Here is a 17,703-nt window from a genome sequence, read left to right as displayed (position 1 = left end):
TCCTCAGTAACAAAATAGGAATATTTTATGGTTAAATATAATAAATTATGAGGTGTTTATTTCCATGATAAGCTAAAACAGTATTTTAAATGAATAATCATAATAATCTTGACACTGAACATGAAGCATCAGAGTTCTCTGCTCAACTAAAATGGAAAGCAAGCTCAGTGAAGTTGCTGCTAAAGTCTTTCACTTCCAGTTGACTTCAGCAGGCTGAGAGTAATTGCTATGTTGCAGAGAATTTCAGCTGTTATGCAATTCAACATTTTCAACCGATTCAACAATTATTGTAACTGTTTAGTATTTCCACTGTAATCACATTTGGGGTAAGAATAAACTGTATATATGGTATGTGCTTGTGTGCTTCCCTGCATAAGCATAATTCTACAAGGGCAAGTTTATATATGGAAACAGAGAGCAAAGCTTGATATTAGTCTGCCCACAGAGGGGAGTGGGGCATGTTCAGGTCAGCAAAAGCGCATTTTGACTTCAAAAAAATGCCAAAGCCAAATTCCTGGAGCTAGATTACAGGTTCCACTAGAACCTGTTTAACTCGAACAATGTCAGCCAGATGTTCTTCAGAACTGCCTTAGAACCACTGCATTTGAACTTGAATAATTTTGAATGCATATCAACCACTCCATTTTTTGTCCTCTACAAATGTAAAATACTATTTTTTATTAGAACAGTAGTAGAAACTAATTTCTAACTACCCAGTGATATTTTGGTAACTATATGCAACTGCCCTTTTATTTAAAGCCTTATTTGTTGCTTTTTACCTAAAATCTTTGAAATAATAGAGTAATAAATAATATGAATAATAGGGGGAAATAAAAAGAGAAAAAAGAGCATAATTATATCATTTCAGATACCAAAATATCAGTAGTCAATGACATAGCAGGCAGCCATACCTACATCTTGAAAAACGTTCCTTTCGGTTTCAAAGGGAGTAGCAGCTGTATTAGAAAAATCAAACTGGCAGAAAAAAAAATGGGTTTATGTTGTTTGGAATAGCTGGTACAAGTGTGTAACACTCCTACTCAGGATTTACATGTATACTCTGAATCCCAGCAATGTATTTCTTTCAGAAGTGCAGAAGTTTCTACAGGCAATGAACTTGTCACACAGAGCAAAATTCTTTGATGTAAAGAGAATGTTTAATTGGCTGCATTAGGCCTGCATTCATTGGTAATGGATAGAAACCAGAACATATTCAAATAACTGTGTGCACAACCGTGGTTCATAAGACTACACCTACTGCACATGGGAAGTAGTGTGCTAAATGCATGCTCCTGGGAAGCACTGCAGCTCCTGAATGTGTGCAGACAGATGATAGAATACATGTTCAGTAGACTCCATCATACCACAACAGGATTACAATTTGCAAAAATTGTAATTTTGTCATTGGAAAAAGATTGACCACTATAGCTTTAACTGTTTGGTGATCCAGCAACAGTTTGGTCTTTCTGCCACTATCACGTAATGTTCTGTGCTCAAAACTATCCAGAATACCGGGGTATGTCTAAGAAGCATGCCTATTCAGCATAACTCTGCTCTGACAGCACTATATAATCATTGGTAGACATAATTTTGTAACATCAAGTGCAAAATCCTCAGTTATTTTCACTAATAATAATGCAAAATGTATAGTTACATCTTTATATATTACAATGAATAATTACTCAATTACATTCCCTTTTCTATGATGAACACCTGTTGACTACTCGTGTCTACATTCCCCTGATGTTAACAAACTTCCACATGAAATTCAGTGATGGCTGATTTCAGCACCTTTCTAAGCATAACCACAATGGGGCTGAAAGCCACCTGACAGCTCTTCAGTCTCATATTACATTACCAAGATACAGAATGATGGTACAGGCTTTTATTTTTGCCCAAGTGTTCACTTCATAAAGAATGTTCTCTCCCTGAATATTCAACTAGTTTTTATAAGCTAGCAATTTCTACTCAACTTATTCATAGAGCAAGTTTTTCACTTTCTGCTGTATAACATGATAGACGGATTCCTGTGCAGTGCTATTTCCGCATAACATTTATTGATAATGAGTTTCTCTGCAGATTGATGTTGTAGAATATTTTCATGGAAAATGTTACACAAATTAAAAAGAAAAGATGCATTTCATGGTTTTCCTTTATTATTTCTCTGGCAGAGTCTTCTGGTTCTATATAGTGTCAATAGTTAATGTTAATACATACTGAGTGCTACTGTGAAATTGCAGCCATTTTTAGCTGACATACTTTCATTCAATTATCACTTTGCATCTAAGCCTTGAGACCTCATATGTATATAAAAACATATTTATAGCATGCATACATGTAAGATAGATTTTTATGACTTGGGTTTAATAAGTAACTGAAAATGAGTATTTAATGGTGGAGGACAGGAGTTTTCTTCAGTGCTGAGGCCACCTGATTTATGCCCTTGACAACCAACAGCACTTTAATTACAGCCTTTCAAAATAAATGACGTTCTCATAGGAAAATTAAAATTGGACTTTGATATTGCAAAAATCAAATATTCTTGTCTCTTGTGAACTTGGAACACCTAAGAACGCTCTGGAAATAAATATTTCAGTGTTCTAGACACTTTTCCTGTTACCTCCTATGAATAAGTCACAATCTTGTTTTTACCATTCACTTGCTACATTTTCTTCTCCAAGGCATGCATGCATCTTGTTCGCAGAATTTGAAGCATACATTTTTCATTAACATCTACTGTAATGTTGTGTTTATGCATACTACTTCAAGAAAAACATTTTTGAGAAGGATGTTACTTAAGTTGGAAAAACATGACAGGAAATGGCAAAACTAAGGTTACATACAAATATATATAGAGGTCAGGACAGGCTGGATTAATATCAGCAGGCTACGGTAGCAGTAATCCTCAAAATGTCAAATGTATATCAGCACCTTACTGACATATTATTTCATACATCTGTAGGACAACAAGGATTGCTGCTGGGACCTCTGCGTTTCCATTTAGACCTGTGGGTACTATTGTTAATTGCATCGTTGCAGTCTCCCACTTGACCTCTGCCTCAGCTCATGCACCAAATGGCTGATGTTTAATTAGCTGATTATAAGCAACTTGCCCAGGGTCAAGCAAAATATCTGTGGCAGAAGGTCACTGCATAAAAATAGAGATCTGTGGTTTATTGATATATAAACAAAATTGCTTTTAAGAACCACTGGTACCTCAGAAGCCGGCTAGGATTTTCACATTCTGTCTTTTTCATACCATCAGGGCCTATAACAAGATCCTAAAGCCAGATATACACGGGTAACCAAGCATTATTCTAATGCTATTGTCAGCATTAGAATAAAAGCATATTGGACATGTTGTACATAAACTCATTTTCCCATATTCTGCAACAGCCAGCCAGAAGGCAGCTTCACTAAAAGCCACATAACTGCTCAGCCCACTGCTAAATCTGACACAAGGGGAAGCAGATCATACAAACCACAGTTCAGTATTATTTTCCACAGCCACACAGCTTCTAAACCAAAACTGGCCCAAGGCCAGAAAGCATAGGCACTTATGTATGCAAAATGCTATATAGATGTGTTCATAGGTGGTATTTAAAGTGGTAGATTCAGAAAAATAATCCTAGCATGACTCATGCAAAACATAGAAAATTCATTTTCTAGACCAAACACCACAGTGTAAAAGGCAGCACAGAAGACAGAAATCCTTCAGTCATCTGCTACTTCAGAGCTGTGACCTATATCTAGTAGTCAAAGAAAAGACTTTAGAAAACAGAGCTTTACAGCAACAGGAGATTATTAAGCTTGGTAGAGAAACAATTGCTTGATGCAATTATAAATCAAAGTAGAATTTAACTCTCCCATCTGCACTGTGGATCTTTTGTATATTTTGAAGTTGTTCCACTACGGATCTGCCAGTGCTGTCACATGCCACCATCTATCCAAGACTGCTCTGTGCTGCACACATCAGAGCTACAGATGGGTCAAAGAGGAAGACTTTGCCCTATTATGAAAAAATAAAATAAAATAAAATAAAATAAAATAAAATAAAATAAAATAAAATAAAATAAAATAAAATAAAATAAAATAAAATAAAATAAGGAAAGAATAATCTTGCACTTGCTAGAAGCTAGCGCAAATGCTAATAATTAAAGGAATGCCCTTGCTATCATTCAGCTATCCACCTCTGTTATATCCTCCTATCATTTTTCCTTTCCATCACATTTACCAGGTGTATATGCAGGATACTTTGTTAGGATGCTAGAAAAGATACTGCTTTTTTGTCTCACATGGATCTTGAGCTGGGAGCCACCACTTTGTATCTTCCAAGTAACAGACTGTATTAAAGCAGTTGCACCAAAGATTAGAAAGCAGATTGATGAAGTATTTTAAAAAAATTATCTGTCACGACCGCAACAATCATTGAAATGAATGACTGTAAAATAAGCAATATGTTCTCTCCCTTACACAGGGCAGATTTACTTATGGAGTAATATGTGAATTCAGTCCACACAGCAAATTCCCCCAACCAGACATTTTCCTGAGGGACTGGAAATACACACACATGCACACTGGTGCATTTCTGAATTCTGATATGGCATGCAAAGCAGAACAAAAATCATCTGTCAGCTCCTCAGAGCAGAGCCCAGTTCCCATATGCCACTCTTTCTCCAGAAGAGGATTACTGTTTTAATGTGATGAGCTCACATCATCTATTCCATGCTCACTGGGCAAAACAAAACAAAACCATGTAATCTATCCATATAGTAAGAAAGCGTTAATCCTGGTCAATGCACAAAGCCCCAGAAATGGCCTTTCTGTAGAGAAATGGTATGGCAGCCAGGGGAAAGCAGGTTTCCTTGGGCTATCAAGCAACAGTAACTGCAACTGCTGCTCCTGGTGCAGCCTCTGGCTGTACTTGGTGCTACAGAGTGCCCCGTGCCGTTGTCTGGCCAGTGGGGCTGTGCAGCCACGGACCTGCTGGCTCTCAGCCAGTTCTAATCCTTCCCCAAATTGTTTCATCCTGCTTTTGCAAGGGGGTTTATCCAGTGATATAGCACAAGTATGTTTATGTATTGTGCTTTCTGTTCCTATGGAAGCAGCAAAACCACAGTCATTGCCTGTGCCCAGTGCTTACCAAAGCCTGGGAATACAGGCAGACTTTGCTCCAGAGGGAAGAGAGCACCTGGATAAAGAGGCAAGGACCTGCAGTCTACCTCTATACAGCGCATCTTTGCCAACACGCTAGGTTAAGCTGGAAAATCTTTTCAAATAATGTTTCTATTAACTGTGGCAGCTGCTCTCTGCCTGAGAGGTGGAAGGAGCTATGGTCTCTTTCTTCACTTGAAGAAGCTCCATCAACACTTCTTTAGCAAGGATAAGGTTTTGCATCAAGGTGAGCTTTTAAAACTCCACCTGAAATCCCCAGGGGCATGCACAAATAGCCAAGTTTTCTTTTCATCAAAGCAAGTATAAATCTCTCTTCCTAAAATCTTATTCCAGATGAGTCAGAAGAAGCCTATGCTCTAGATCTATGAGTTTTATCATCTAGTTCCCTGACTTCTTTAGTACTTTACATTTTTCCATAAACTCAATTGGTTTTGCTGAAGCAAAGCAGAAACAGCTTTATGTTTTATGCTAACATATTTCAATGACACTTTTCTGTTACAGAGATTGCTTGAAGTTGGTTAAAAAGAGCTGTCAGCATTAGTGCAGATACTACACATAGATCCACATAGACAATATTCATAAGTCATGCATCACCCCACTTTCTTGTAAAACTATCTTGATTGAAATGGACAGGAGGCATTTTCTGAATCTTTTACCACCAACACATTTTTGTTTAGGAGACCATATAGATGAGATGGCCACTTACACAATGGCTTATCCTTGTCCCATGCTGACTATGTTTCCCATCCCCCACCACACAGTCACCCTCTTTAGGAACACACGTGCATTTTTTCCTACAATTGCTTCACTTTGGCCAAATAATATAGAAGCCCCCTCCTAACTCTCTCTACCAGTACATTCACAAAATTGTAAGAAACAAAGCCAGAGAATCAACACAACTCTTCCTGCCCTTACAGCATGCACACAGCTTGCATCCTTCCCACCACACACATATTTCTAGTAAAAATTTGTAGAATAGGGGTTGGCTACTACCCTGTGTTTTACTGTACCTGACTCACAGTTACACTCTAAATTGGCTTTTAGGCACTACTAATTAATAACAGCTTTTTGTCAGCTTCAGAAGTTAAATCACTGTGTGAGTTTCTCAGTTTGTTCTGCCCACGAAGCACCCTAACCCTCTTACTCTGTTGCAGAGTGAAGCAATCTGTGTGTGAAATGGAGGTAAGCAAAGCACTCTTCAGTCATTTTTAATGGTTTGTGCTCGTGATTTCCAAGCCAGACTCATGACCTCAGAACAACTGAGGCTGATACAGTAAATGCAACTCTAAATGGCTATCACTTATTAACCCCTATTCCCATAAAAACTGGGAAATAATTTGGCAGTAGCAAAATCTTTCTACAGCTCCTCAACTTTTGCTCTTTTACTTGGAGTAACCCAAAAGCAAGGTTAGCAAAAATGGAGGGTTTTTGATTTTGTTGCTATTTTTGGGCTTTTTCACGTAAAGGCTAGACCTTTGTGGGGTAGGAACCACAAGCAGACACCCACCCACCCAAATAATTTCCTGGAATTTGGCTCTGACAGCCAAGTACAGACCTCCTCTGCTCACAGCTCCTCCACTCCCAGCAACCCTCCTGGCCACCCCTGCTGCCTGGAGCCCCCCTGCACTGCCCCCCATTCCCAGGGTACCAGTGAGCCCCCAGGTGAGCAGAAGCTGCAGAAATCCTTCCAGACAGGGTTAGTACTAGACCACGTGTTGGTATGGCAGCACTAACAACCTGCTGGAGCTCTGGAAAGTCTTTTTCAATGATCTGGAGTCAGGCTGCAGATTTGCCTTCCACACCTGCCTGCAGGCATGGAGACTGACAAGCAGATTTTTGCTTTTAACATCTTGTTATGAGAGTTTGCTTGTCTGCTTAGTGCAGAGCATGGACTTGACATACCCTTTGTGCATAAATGAGAAAATAGCTGGAAAAGGCAAGGGACTGGTGGGAATCTTCATCTCCATTGCCATATTACACTGGCTACAACATCCCAAATACCAGGGACCACCTGGTGACTGAACAAGAACAGCAAGTTGTTTCCCATACTCCCCAAAAGCAGGAAAGACAGGAAATAAACTGTGACAACTCAATTTGTGCTTCTTTCCTTGAATGGTAAAGCTAAATGCCACAACCCAGGGCTAAGCTTACAGGTACAAGACAACCTTTGCAGACATTATTGATGTGCTATAAAGGAATGACAACGCTACCCCATCCACAGAAGGCCTGCAGACCTTATCAAGGATACTTCCCGTTGACATCAACAGGAGCTTGCCTGAAAAAAGGCTGTAAGCTTTGATCCACAAATAGGATCCCGAAATAACACATTTCACCATGGAAACAATTGTTCAGGTTAATTTCTTTCTCTTTAAGGTTGTAGCAGCAATTGCACCAGACACTCCATGCATTAGAGAAATCTCAGGCCCCAGTTGCTGAGGGGACATGTACAAGGCTGATGAGCTCGGTTCTGCCCTCAGACCTGGCCCCACTACAGCCTGATGGGTGCTGAGGCCAGGTGAGCTGCTGCTAACAGACTGAGCTCAAGCAGAGCACATCCACCCTGTAATACTGACCATCCAAGGACCACTGCTCCCAGGGCCATTCTACTCCTCTGTTTCAGGTGAAAGATTTCCCAGAAGCAAGGCAAAAGACCCAAACTCCCCTTGGACCAACCCTGTACACCCCACACCTGCCGGGATGCTGTGCAGGTGTTTCAGCCTGCATACGCATGGCTGCTGATCCCTTACTGGCTGCAGCCAGAGCTTTGTGGCACCTTCCCCTTCCCATCCTATCCCATCCTATTACATCCCATCCAATCCATCCCATCCTCTCACATCCCATCGAATCCATCCCACAGCATCCGATCCCATCTTATTTTATCCATCCTATCCCATCCCCTCCCCTCCCATCCTCTCCCATCCTATATGTCCCATCCCATCCCATCCCATCCCATCCAATCCATCCTATCCATCCCATCCTATCCATCCCATCCCATCCCATCCCATCCCATCCCATCCCATCCCATCCCATCCCATCCCATCCCATCCCATCCTCTCCCATCCCATCCCATCCCATCCCATCCCATCCCATCCCATCCCATCCCATCCCATCCCATCTCATTCTATCCATCCCATCCCATCCCATCCCACCCCATCCCATCCTCTCCCATCCCATCCCATCCCATCCCATCCCATCCCATCCCATCCCATTCCATCCCATCCCATCCAATCCATCCTATCCATCCCATCCTATCCATCCCATCCCATCCCATCCCATCCCATCCCATCCCATCCCATCCCATCTCATTCTATCCATCCCATCCATCCCACCCCATCCCATCCCATCCCATCCCATCCCATCCCATCCCATCCCATCCCATCCCATCCCATCCCATCCCATCCCATCCCATCCCATCCCACCCCATCCATCCCCCCCCCCGCCCCGTCCCGAAGGAGTTAACGCCGCCGCCCCCCGCCGCCCCCTGACGTCAGCCCGGCGCAGGGGACGCGGCTCGGGCGGAGGAGACCCGCGGCTGCCGGCGGCCGGGGGAGCGCTGCCGCGGGGCCGCCGCCCGCAGCCCGGCACCATGTCCGCCAAGGAGCGGCCGAAGGGCAAGGTGACCAAGGACAGCGTCACCCTGCTGCCCTGCTTCTACTTCGTGGAGGTGAGCGGCCGCGCGGGGACGGCGCCGGGGACCCGGGCGTGTGCGGGGATGGGGGCTGCGGGGGGCTGCGGGGGGCTGCGGGGGGCTGCGGGGCCGGGGGGTGCCGCGGTCCCGGCGGGGCGCCCCCGCCGCCTGCTGCGGGCTCCCCGGGCGCTGCCTCGCCTTCGCCGGGGCCCGCGGCGGGGAGCGGGCGCTGTGTGCGGGAGGTGCGGGGGGGGGAGATGCCGAGGCTGCTCCGCTGCTCTCTCGGCACGGAGCCGCGTTTCAAGGAGGGCTGGAGGCGAACGCCGCTCGCGTTTCTTTGCCGGCATACAAATCCCGGTTCGTGAGGATTGCTCGGGGAAACAGAAGCGATCTCAAAATGACAGCCAGCGGTATGTTTTTGTCGACCCTTGGATTACGCCCCCCAGTACGCCCCCCGCTTCCTCTGAGGGAGCTAAAAACGCCCGTGATGCAGATGGAATGAGGCTCTCTGGAGCTCGCAGAGCAAAACCTGCCATGGCTGCTCAGCTGGTGGCAGGTGGAGTTGCAGAGGCACTGGCTGCCTGGTGTGGCACTTGGAGGATGCTGCTGCCTTGGAGCACGCAGCCAATGTGTACTGCCAGATCGCGGGTGAATACGGGTTAAACTTAAGAAAGAGATGAAAATGTTTTAGGGGTTGAGCACAGTGTTTCTCTGTGAGTGGGGTCATCTGAAGTGACTGGGGCACTGTGAGGTGTCGTGTGACTTACCTCAGAGAACAAGAATTATAGAACAAGAATTACCTGAAGGTGCATTTGAAGGACTTTGGAGGTCTTCTGGAAGGAAGCAGGGATTGGGTTCAGAAGGGATTTTAGGTAACAGTGCAGTGTTTCTGTCCCCATATTCCATAAACACCTGGGCACGATCAGGAGCTAACCTGAAGTACGCAGCACTGAGTGGAAAGCTTTGCAGAGGCTGTTCCTATGGAAGCAGCAGGCATTCCTGTTGCTGTAACCAGGCCTGCTCAAGAAAAGCCCTTTGATGGAAGGTGCTTGTTGTGCCATCCAACTTACATCGGCTTTGTACAGGAGGGAGAGGTCAAGCCTGGAAAAGTCCCTAGAAAAGGCAGTTATCCTCACTCTCCTTGCCATCCTCGTTGCTTTGGGAATCCAAGCAGCAAGGGAGATGGCTGGGCCTCAGCCTGGGAGTAACTGATGCCGGGGGACAATGAGAGATCCTGCAAAACATGACAGAACTGTGCTGTTTGGTGGGCTTTGCCTGCAGCAAGATGGGATGAATTACAGAGCAGCAGCACTAAACGTGTGCCTGGTGCTCTAAGAGTTGCCTTATATAATATTAATGCCATACTTGTAGTATGGCATTTCCCCTGGAAGCTCCCTGTAGCTGTTACAAGGAATAATGGAAATGACTCCGCAAGCAGTGAAGAAATTAGACCAAGCTCTTTGTACAGGCTCCACATGAAGCAGGTGAGTTCTCCACTCTGATGTGGACTCTTAAAAATCTTGAAATCTTCAGCGGGTCATCTACAGCTAGATCTAAAAAGAGGTGGAGTTCAGCACTGCAGAGCCTCTTCAGCACCCAACTGCTCCAAGAGGGAATCAGAATTCGCAGTTCGGAGAACAGGCTGCTAAGGAACTTCTGGGACTTTGATGTTACTCCTTCACAGGAGTGGAGTCCAGAACCTGTGTGAGCCCTTCTCCCCCAGGAGTCCTAATTACTGAGGACTGCAGACTTGTGCCCCCTTTTGAGCCAATGAACATTTAGGCATTCAATGCAAGTAAAAGCAATGTCAAGGGAAAAAGCTGTCTGCAATCCTCCTGATACATTTGATTAGGAAACTCTGAGCTGTCATTCCTCTCCCATCACACAGCAGGAAGATTTGAATCCATTTCACACATTTTAGGGAGTACACTTGCTTGAAGAAAGGGTGACAGCAATCAGGTGGTATTTAAATGTTTAACTTTTGTTTCCTGTGTACAGCCACCAGCATTTACCCACTAATTCTAATCAGACTAACGACACTGCCTTCCTAGAGCTTTGTAGCACAGGCAGATACCAGCATTTCAATAGCATCAGAAAAAGAACAGGATGGTTTACATTCTTCTGTAGTGATTGGCTCAAGGAGAACCAAAGATTGAGCTATACTTCATCCAAAGAGATCCAGTCAAAGAGAATTTAATTGTCAGTGGAAATTCCCAAGTGTATTGGACAGAAGGGTGGCCCAGTGTGGATGACTGGCATTGCTATGAAATAGAAATTTCCTTTGTAAGCAGAAGGTAGGTTTCTCCTATGATCCAGAAAAAAAAAAAAAAAAAAAAAAGTAAATTACCAATTAATGCTTTCCTTTTAATTTCATGAATGGCAGTTGAATGCATGATGGGAAACAAGCTTTTTAGCTCTCTCCTCTAGACACTATCAATTCTTTTGTAGATATCTTTTTTCTCTTCTGCCACACACTCTCATTTTGCCTGTCCTGTTCATACCAGGAAGTCCCTCCTGAATAGCAGTGAATAAACATAGGAAATCAAGTTTGCACCTTCAAGCAAGAAAATCAGTTTGTTGTCTTCCACTTAGCATCAGGACCTAGAAGACCTAGGGTAAAGAAAAAGTAAATTGTTTAGAAAATATATTATAAAAAGGGTTGTTTTTTCTCTCAAGTACTAGACAAAAGGAAGGACATGGGAACAAAGGACGTTGCGACAAAGAGGAAATGGAAATTCCAAAGCTGTAGGAAAGGGAAGCATTTGTGTTATACAAATGGAAAATAGAACACAGTTAAAGAGGGAAAAATCTGTAATAACTGATGTATTTCAGGCATAAGAGAATAAAGAATTAATAAAAAATAAAAATAAAACAAATTCTGTGCTCCAGAAGGACCTGATCTTTAGAAAGAGCAGCAAACAAATAGAGCTCTGACACAGAGGTGTTTCTGCTGTTGAGATCCTTACGAATACATTATGAATGGAAATAACTCCTGTACATGAAAGCACGTGATGGCAGCAACTTTCATGATGGGATAAAATGCAATTACATAGGACAACTGTCAGTTAACTTTAAAATAAATACCGTGGGCCTGATTTTGATTTCAGTCTAATTTAAGAATAATTCAAACCAACAGATTTTAACGCAGCAGAGTCACAACATAAAACCAATATGCACTTCTTAAATCAATGTTATCACTGGAGCCATTCTTCATTTATACAGAAGTAAAAGAAGAATCAGGCTAGAGCTTCAGAAGACATAGAAAGGAAAAGGAATTAAAAATCTGTAAGGAAGAAATGGAGCTTCAGAAAAATGTGGGTGGGTCATCTTCCAAAAAAATCAAAGGCTATACAAAGAAGCATGTTTTCAATTTTCATGATTCATAAGATAAAAACTTGATGATTTACTCTCTGTTTTAGAGATTATTTAAAAATGCTGGTAAGACTCCTGCATAGCAGAGCCTCTGATCAGCACATGCTCTTGAGAGCTGAATAGATTGCCTTGTGCAACTTGCTAACCTAAGACATATGAAAATGAGCACTGCCAGGCCGCTTGGCCTGTCTTATTCCTAATTACGGGTGTGATATTTTAGGGTTCTGTAGACTGTATAGGTAATGTGAACTTCATTTTCATAGCTGGGAAGGTCAAAACTTGGCATGGAAATTCAGTCTCTCTAGGCAAGTGTAAATTTTTTTTTTCCATAATGAAAAGCCTACATGCCTCTGGAAGATATTGGAAATGAGTATTCCTGGAAGAAGTTCTGCTCTTTGTCAACTGACAGTTTCTTTTCAGCATATGCAGAATATATAAGTATATTCACTTGCAGAAGAAATCACAGAATCACTTAGGTTGTAAACGACTTCAAGATCATCAAGTCCAGCCATCAACCTGACCTCCTGAGTCCCATCACCAATCCAGGTGTCTTAGTGCCACATCCACACATCTTTTGAATACCTCCAGGAATGGGGACTCCTCCGCTTCCCTGGGCAGCCTGTTCCAATGCTGCCCAGAGAATGCCTCATATTTTAATATGAATTTGGAAAATATCCAGGGTTTTCTAATTTCTGTTCCTAAGATAATGGTCATATTTTAGATGCAGGACAGATACATTTGTTCTTAGTGAAGGAAAAAGATTTCACAGGTGCTCACGCACTTGAAAAATTCCTGGATTAAATCCTCGTTTTGTAGAAGGCACTATGAATTCTGGCTTTGACTTTAGCAGTACTGTTACCCTGTTATCCTGTGTCCCAGATGTGGGAATGCAAAACAACATGGTGTTGTCAATCTGAGCGAACACTTAACTTTCTTGGTTCCTAAAGGAGGCTCTATATTCTTATTTACAGCGGTATGAGCAGTGGAATTCTTATAACAGTGGTATGAGCAGTAGGCACAGTAAGCAGTAAGTGTTATCACTATAGGACTCCAGCCTGCAAAATGCGGGTCATCAGCTTCCATTGAAATAAATACATGGAAAGAATGCTCGCTGTGTTTCAGCACCAGACACTTTATTTCCATTTGTTTCTAATATCTACTGACAGAGCTAGGTTGGAAATGTCAAATGTTTGTACACATCACTAGGTAGCCCTGTGCCACTTCTCAGTCACATCTGGAGGTGTTTTTTTTTTCAGTTATTCAGCCATGCATAACCCACCACATTTAAATTACGCACTTTGTCACCTCCAAGTCATGTATAGGCGTGACTGTATGAGACAGAAGATGCTGACTGAATGCAGTGATTAGAGTAAGCACATAGGGAGAATGGGCCATAAAACTAAATCTTCCTTCCTAAGAACAGGATGTTTGTATCTAGTGCAGGAGTTAAACTACACTGCTGTTTCATGGAGGAGCAATGTAGTCCCATTTCTCTCTAGGTAGGTTTTCAGTTATACTTGAATTAGCCTTAAGGGAAAAACACACACACACACACAAGCTGTAGAAGATGAAATGATCCCCATACTGTGGATGTAGCATAATGCTTACCACATATATTGCTTTTTCTCTCAAAAGAGTCAACCATGTGTGAGGGGAGGGGAAGGTGGAAAAATACCCTTAATAGTCTGCTTATTGAGCTAACCTTGCAATGTGGCTGACTCACGGAGGATTGACATCAGATTTGTTTATCACATTGCATTAGAGACCAGCATCCCCATAATATTAACAGCCACTCTGAGGCTTGAGGAGGTTGCTGTTCATCCAAAGTAACTAACATTCATTCACCAAGCTGTCAACGTTATATCCTCCCCATCACTTCTGTGTTTACAGAAGAGCTGTACAGCCTGCATACTACTAGCTTTTAGGAGAAGATGAGCAGAAAATGGTAACAAAAAAGGAAGTGCCAAGGGTGTGCTAAGGTTGTCCTGAGAGGGGGAAAACATGCCAGTGCATTTGCATTGTTAGATCTCCCTTTGTGTTCAGCTACTTGCTTGGGCAGTGTAGCCTGAATAGTTCATAGTGGAAGAGGGTCCTGTACCCTTCTCAGTCCTACCTCATCCTCCTGATCTTCTTTACTTCACTAGTAAAAGGAGGCCTGAACATATTAGAAATCAAAGGAGAATAATTTTTCCAAACAATTACCTCTTCCAAAAGTAGAAATGTTTGTACCTGTTTCTGTGATTTTCTTCTATAATTGTTGAAAATCTGTTACTCTGCAGCCAAAATTAAAAATGAGCAGTGAGTAGTGTAACCTTACCTACACAAGAGCTGAACTGTTACAAACATTGTAATCTTTACTGATGATTCTTTCACTTAAAAGTTCAGTTTAAAGGGAGAGATTTCATACATTGCAAAAGAGCATGGAAGTAAGCCACTGGAGAAGGGTTGGCACCCACAGTAATTTTTGTTTTTCATATGAAACATTGTATTTTGGAGAGTAGAATAAATTGTAATAGTTTGCAGGTATTGACAGGTTTGTCTGCTAGAGATGTGGGGTTTTTGTTTGTTTGTTTGTTTGTTTTCAGGAAACTTTTGACTGAAATTTAGTAAAAGTTTGACCTGGAAACAGGCAGCTTTTTGAAATATTGCTGTTCTTGTTTTGCCATAAATTTACAGCAGCCAGTAGAAAAGAATCATAATCAACAGGGTGTGCAATATCCTAATCTCATTGTTTGTAGTTTCTTATTGATTATAACTAATCATTGAATTAATTAATAATCCTAATTAACTGTAATCATAATTAATGTAATGAATCATCGATTATTTTTGAAGTCACACTGACAGTAAATGTTTTCCTGGTATTTTTAATGTGATGTAAAATTTCTGTTTAAGGGTTTGCTTTATATTTAAGTGCATATACTTAAGTGGAAATATTTTATAATTATTTTTGCATTATTCTTGCTTGATAATATTTTTGTTAAACAATTGCTGGTTTTTTAATTATAGTTATTATTTATCTCTAAATAATTGCTGCTTTAAAAAAAAATATCCAAAAGCCAACAAAACAAACAAACAAAACAGAGAGAAAGAAGAACTTTTAGGATTACCTAAAGTCAAAGTGTGACTTTGAAATTTCTGAAAAAAATAGAAATTTAATCACTTGTGTATCATCTCTATTTTTGGTCTTACATGTACTGAAAGGTTTTCCATTAAGATTTGGCAAAAGATCGAGAGATCTGAGGAATTATACATGTTATATCTGTTGTATTTATAAAGCAAGACTCTAATTGGCAGTCACAGAACAATTCAATTAAACTCTAAAATCAATGTTGGAAATAGGGATAACTTAATTTTCCACAATGGTAATGATAATAGATTTCTATGGCACCTGGGATTCTAAACTGTGAGTCAAAATTAAATCCAATAGAGTTAATCTGGGAGAAGAAAGACCACATCATGTCTCTGCAATTAGTTTTCACAAAACTTAGACAATGGTTAGGTAAAAATCCTCCAGAGGAAAGGTTGGTTCCTTACAGCTTTGGGCCAGATTAAGCCTGCATCCAAATAGAGGTACAAGAAGCAGCAGAAACTGGAGTTTAGAGAGAAAAGCAAAACCAGCTTTATACAGATGCAAATTTTACGCTTCTGAAAAGGCCTGAATGCCTTCTCTTGCAAGCATGAGGGTTTAAGAATTATTTTAGAACATAGAAAACCTACAAACCGGACTTCCCTGCTCTACATCCATCCTATGTTCTGTACTATGTCTCAGAAGTCCTCATGATAGCCCAGTTTGCAATGTCATTAAACCTATACTTGGTCTTAATCCCAGCTCAGCACTGCAGTCTCACCGAGGGCAAAGCTACAGCACTGATGCAGCTGAGCAGGAGCCATGCTGAGGACCCTGCAAAAGAGCTCATGGGTTCCAAAAAACAAGAGAAAATGGCAGCATTTGGGCTGATAACATTTTTTCTGCTTGACCTTTTTCTGAAAGGTATTCATAGTCATGACCTCAGTATTCATTCCTGTCAGGATAATAGAGCCCTGTCCTTCCAGTTTCTCCTCCTGTCTTGCAAAGCTCACAGCAAAGTACAACAGGACAACAGCCAAGGAGGTTGAAAGCTGCAGTCACTGTTAGTAGTTGGCTAAGAATAGAAATACCTTGTCTCCTCCAACCCACCACAGCCCTCTTTTTTGTCTCATCCATCTGTTGTGCCTTGTCATTTAGACCATGAATTCTTTGGCACAAGGACTGACATTTATAATACATTTTAATAGAATCTCCCACAATGCCAAAGCCTTGCAGTGCAAACGCAACATAATTTTTAAATTGACCATCCTTTTCCCAAGCACTTGGCTGTTGTTGATTTTATGAGGAGAAACTGATGGCATTCATTAGCTATCTCTCTGAAGCAATCCTGTATGCTTACTTGATTGCTTAAAAAGATTTCCTAATTACCAGAAGGCAAGAGAAATATCAAGAGGCAGCTCTCGCGCCCAGGAACTCCTTGTCTGCTGTGGAAGAACTGCAGAACAACCTAGGGATCTAACAATTCTTTGGCCGCCCAAGCCCACAAGTTATTTCCAAATGTAAAAGATTCAAGTATCCTATCAAATATTACTTAATCCTTCTTGACAGGTGGGCTAGTCATACTGTCTTTAATCCGTATCTGGTTCATTGTGGCTTGGCTTCCTCTGAAAGCTATGTACATACTTCTCTCTTTTCTGCCTAGCATATGCAGGCAGGTAAAACAAGGCAATTCCACAGCCTTTGTGTTTGCATCCAGTCTCAAGAAAAATCACTCAAGTCACTCTGCTCATCACAGTGAGCAGCAACTTCAATATTTTGCTACGACTGCACAAGAGGCATTTAATTTTTTCCCCAGTTAACCTCATGGAAACAGCCCAGGATAATCGCTTTTGTAACCAATATTCAAAGAGTGTCTCCTGGCAGCCACCAACACAGTCCAATACAGTGAGAGAGGATCTGGATTTGAGTTCATGAAAAGAGATAACACCTGTAGTGCATTTTAGCAAAGCAAAAAGAGGTCACTAACTACATCCTACAAAACATGTTTAGACATTTGAGTATGTGATACTCGATGGCTAAGCTCTCACAAAGCCCATGGGTTTGAAGATACGCTCTTGAAGATATGTATGGACTCCGTCTAGTTAAGTGCTGGCAAATTCGATGTGTAACTACCAGTGTACAGCTTTAGAGAAAGGGAATTTGTAGAAGCTACTAATTTTCATAGAAGCTACTGATTTTTTAATTATGTATGTATCCAGTTGCATATTCTTTCAAAGTACAGAAGAACTGGGGGTGGGGGGTAGTGCTTATTTGTTGCCTTTCTGTGGTTTAAGCCTAACTGTTTCCATGGTGTCATTTAGGAAACCATCAATACCTGATTGCTACTGGCTTGCCTGTAAGACTTGCAGAGGGAATCTGGTTTTAGCAAAGCGTTGGTTATTTGGGAATTCTCCATGGGGAATTTACAGAGACACTATGGAATAGTAAAGTTAAAGGTCCT

The 17,703-nt window shown here is 41.7% G+C and overlaps 1 protein-coding gene across 1 annotated transcript in view; it reads left to right on the top strand.

Annotated features, from left to right (window-relative positions):
- Window positions 1–8,761: 8,761 nt before the first annotated feature.
- Window positions 8,762–17,703, top strand: part of PLPPR4 (phospholipid phosphatase related 4) — a gene marked incomplete at both ends in the record, with an annotated part of 29,150 nt that continues 20,208 nt past the window's right edge. The window contains one exon of the mRNA XM_084291115.1: window positions 8,762–8,839. Within this exon, the coding sequence (XP_084147241.1) occupies window positions 8,762–8,839 (78 nt within the window). The remainder of the gene's footprint in view (window positions 8,840–17,703) is intronic.

The sequence above is a fragment of the Netta rufina genome (genome assembly GCF_964035555.1).
Source record: "Netta rufina genome assembly, chromosome: 8".
NCBI classification, from domain to species: domain Eukaryota; kingdom Metazoa; phylum Chordata; class Aves; order Anseriformes; family Anatidae; genus Netta; species Netta rufina.
The sequence above is the reverse complement of the archived record's forward strand: the minus strand, read 5'-3'. Positions and strand labels throughout refer to the sequence as shown.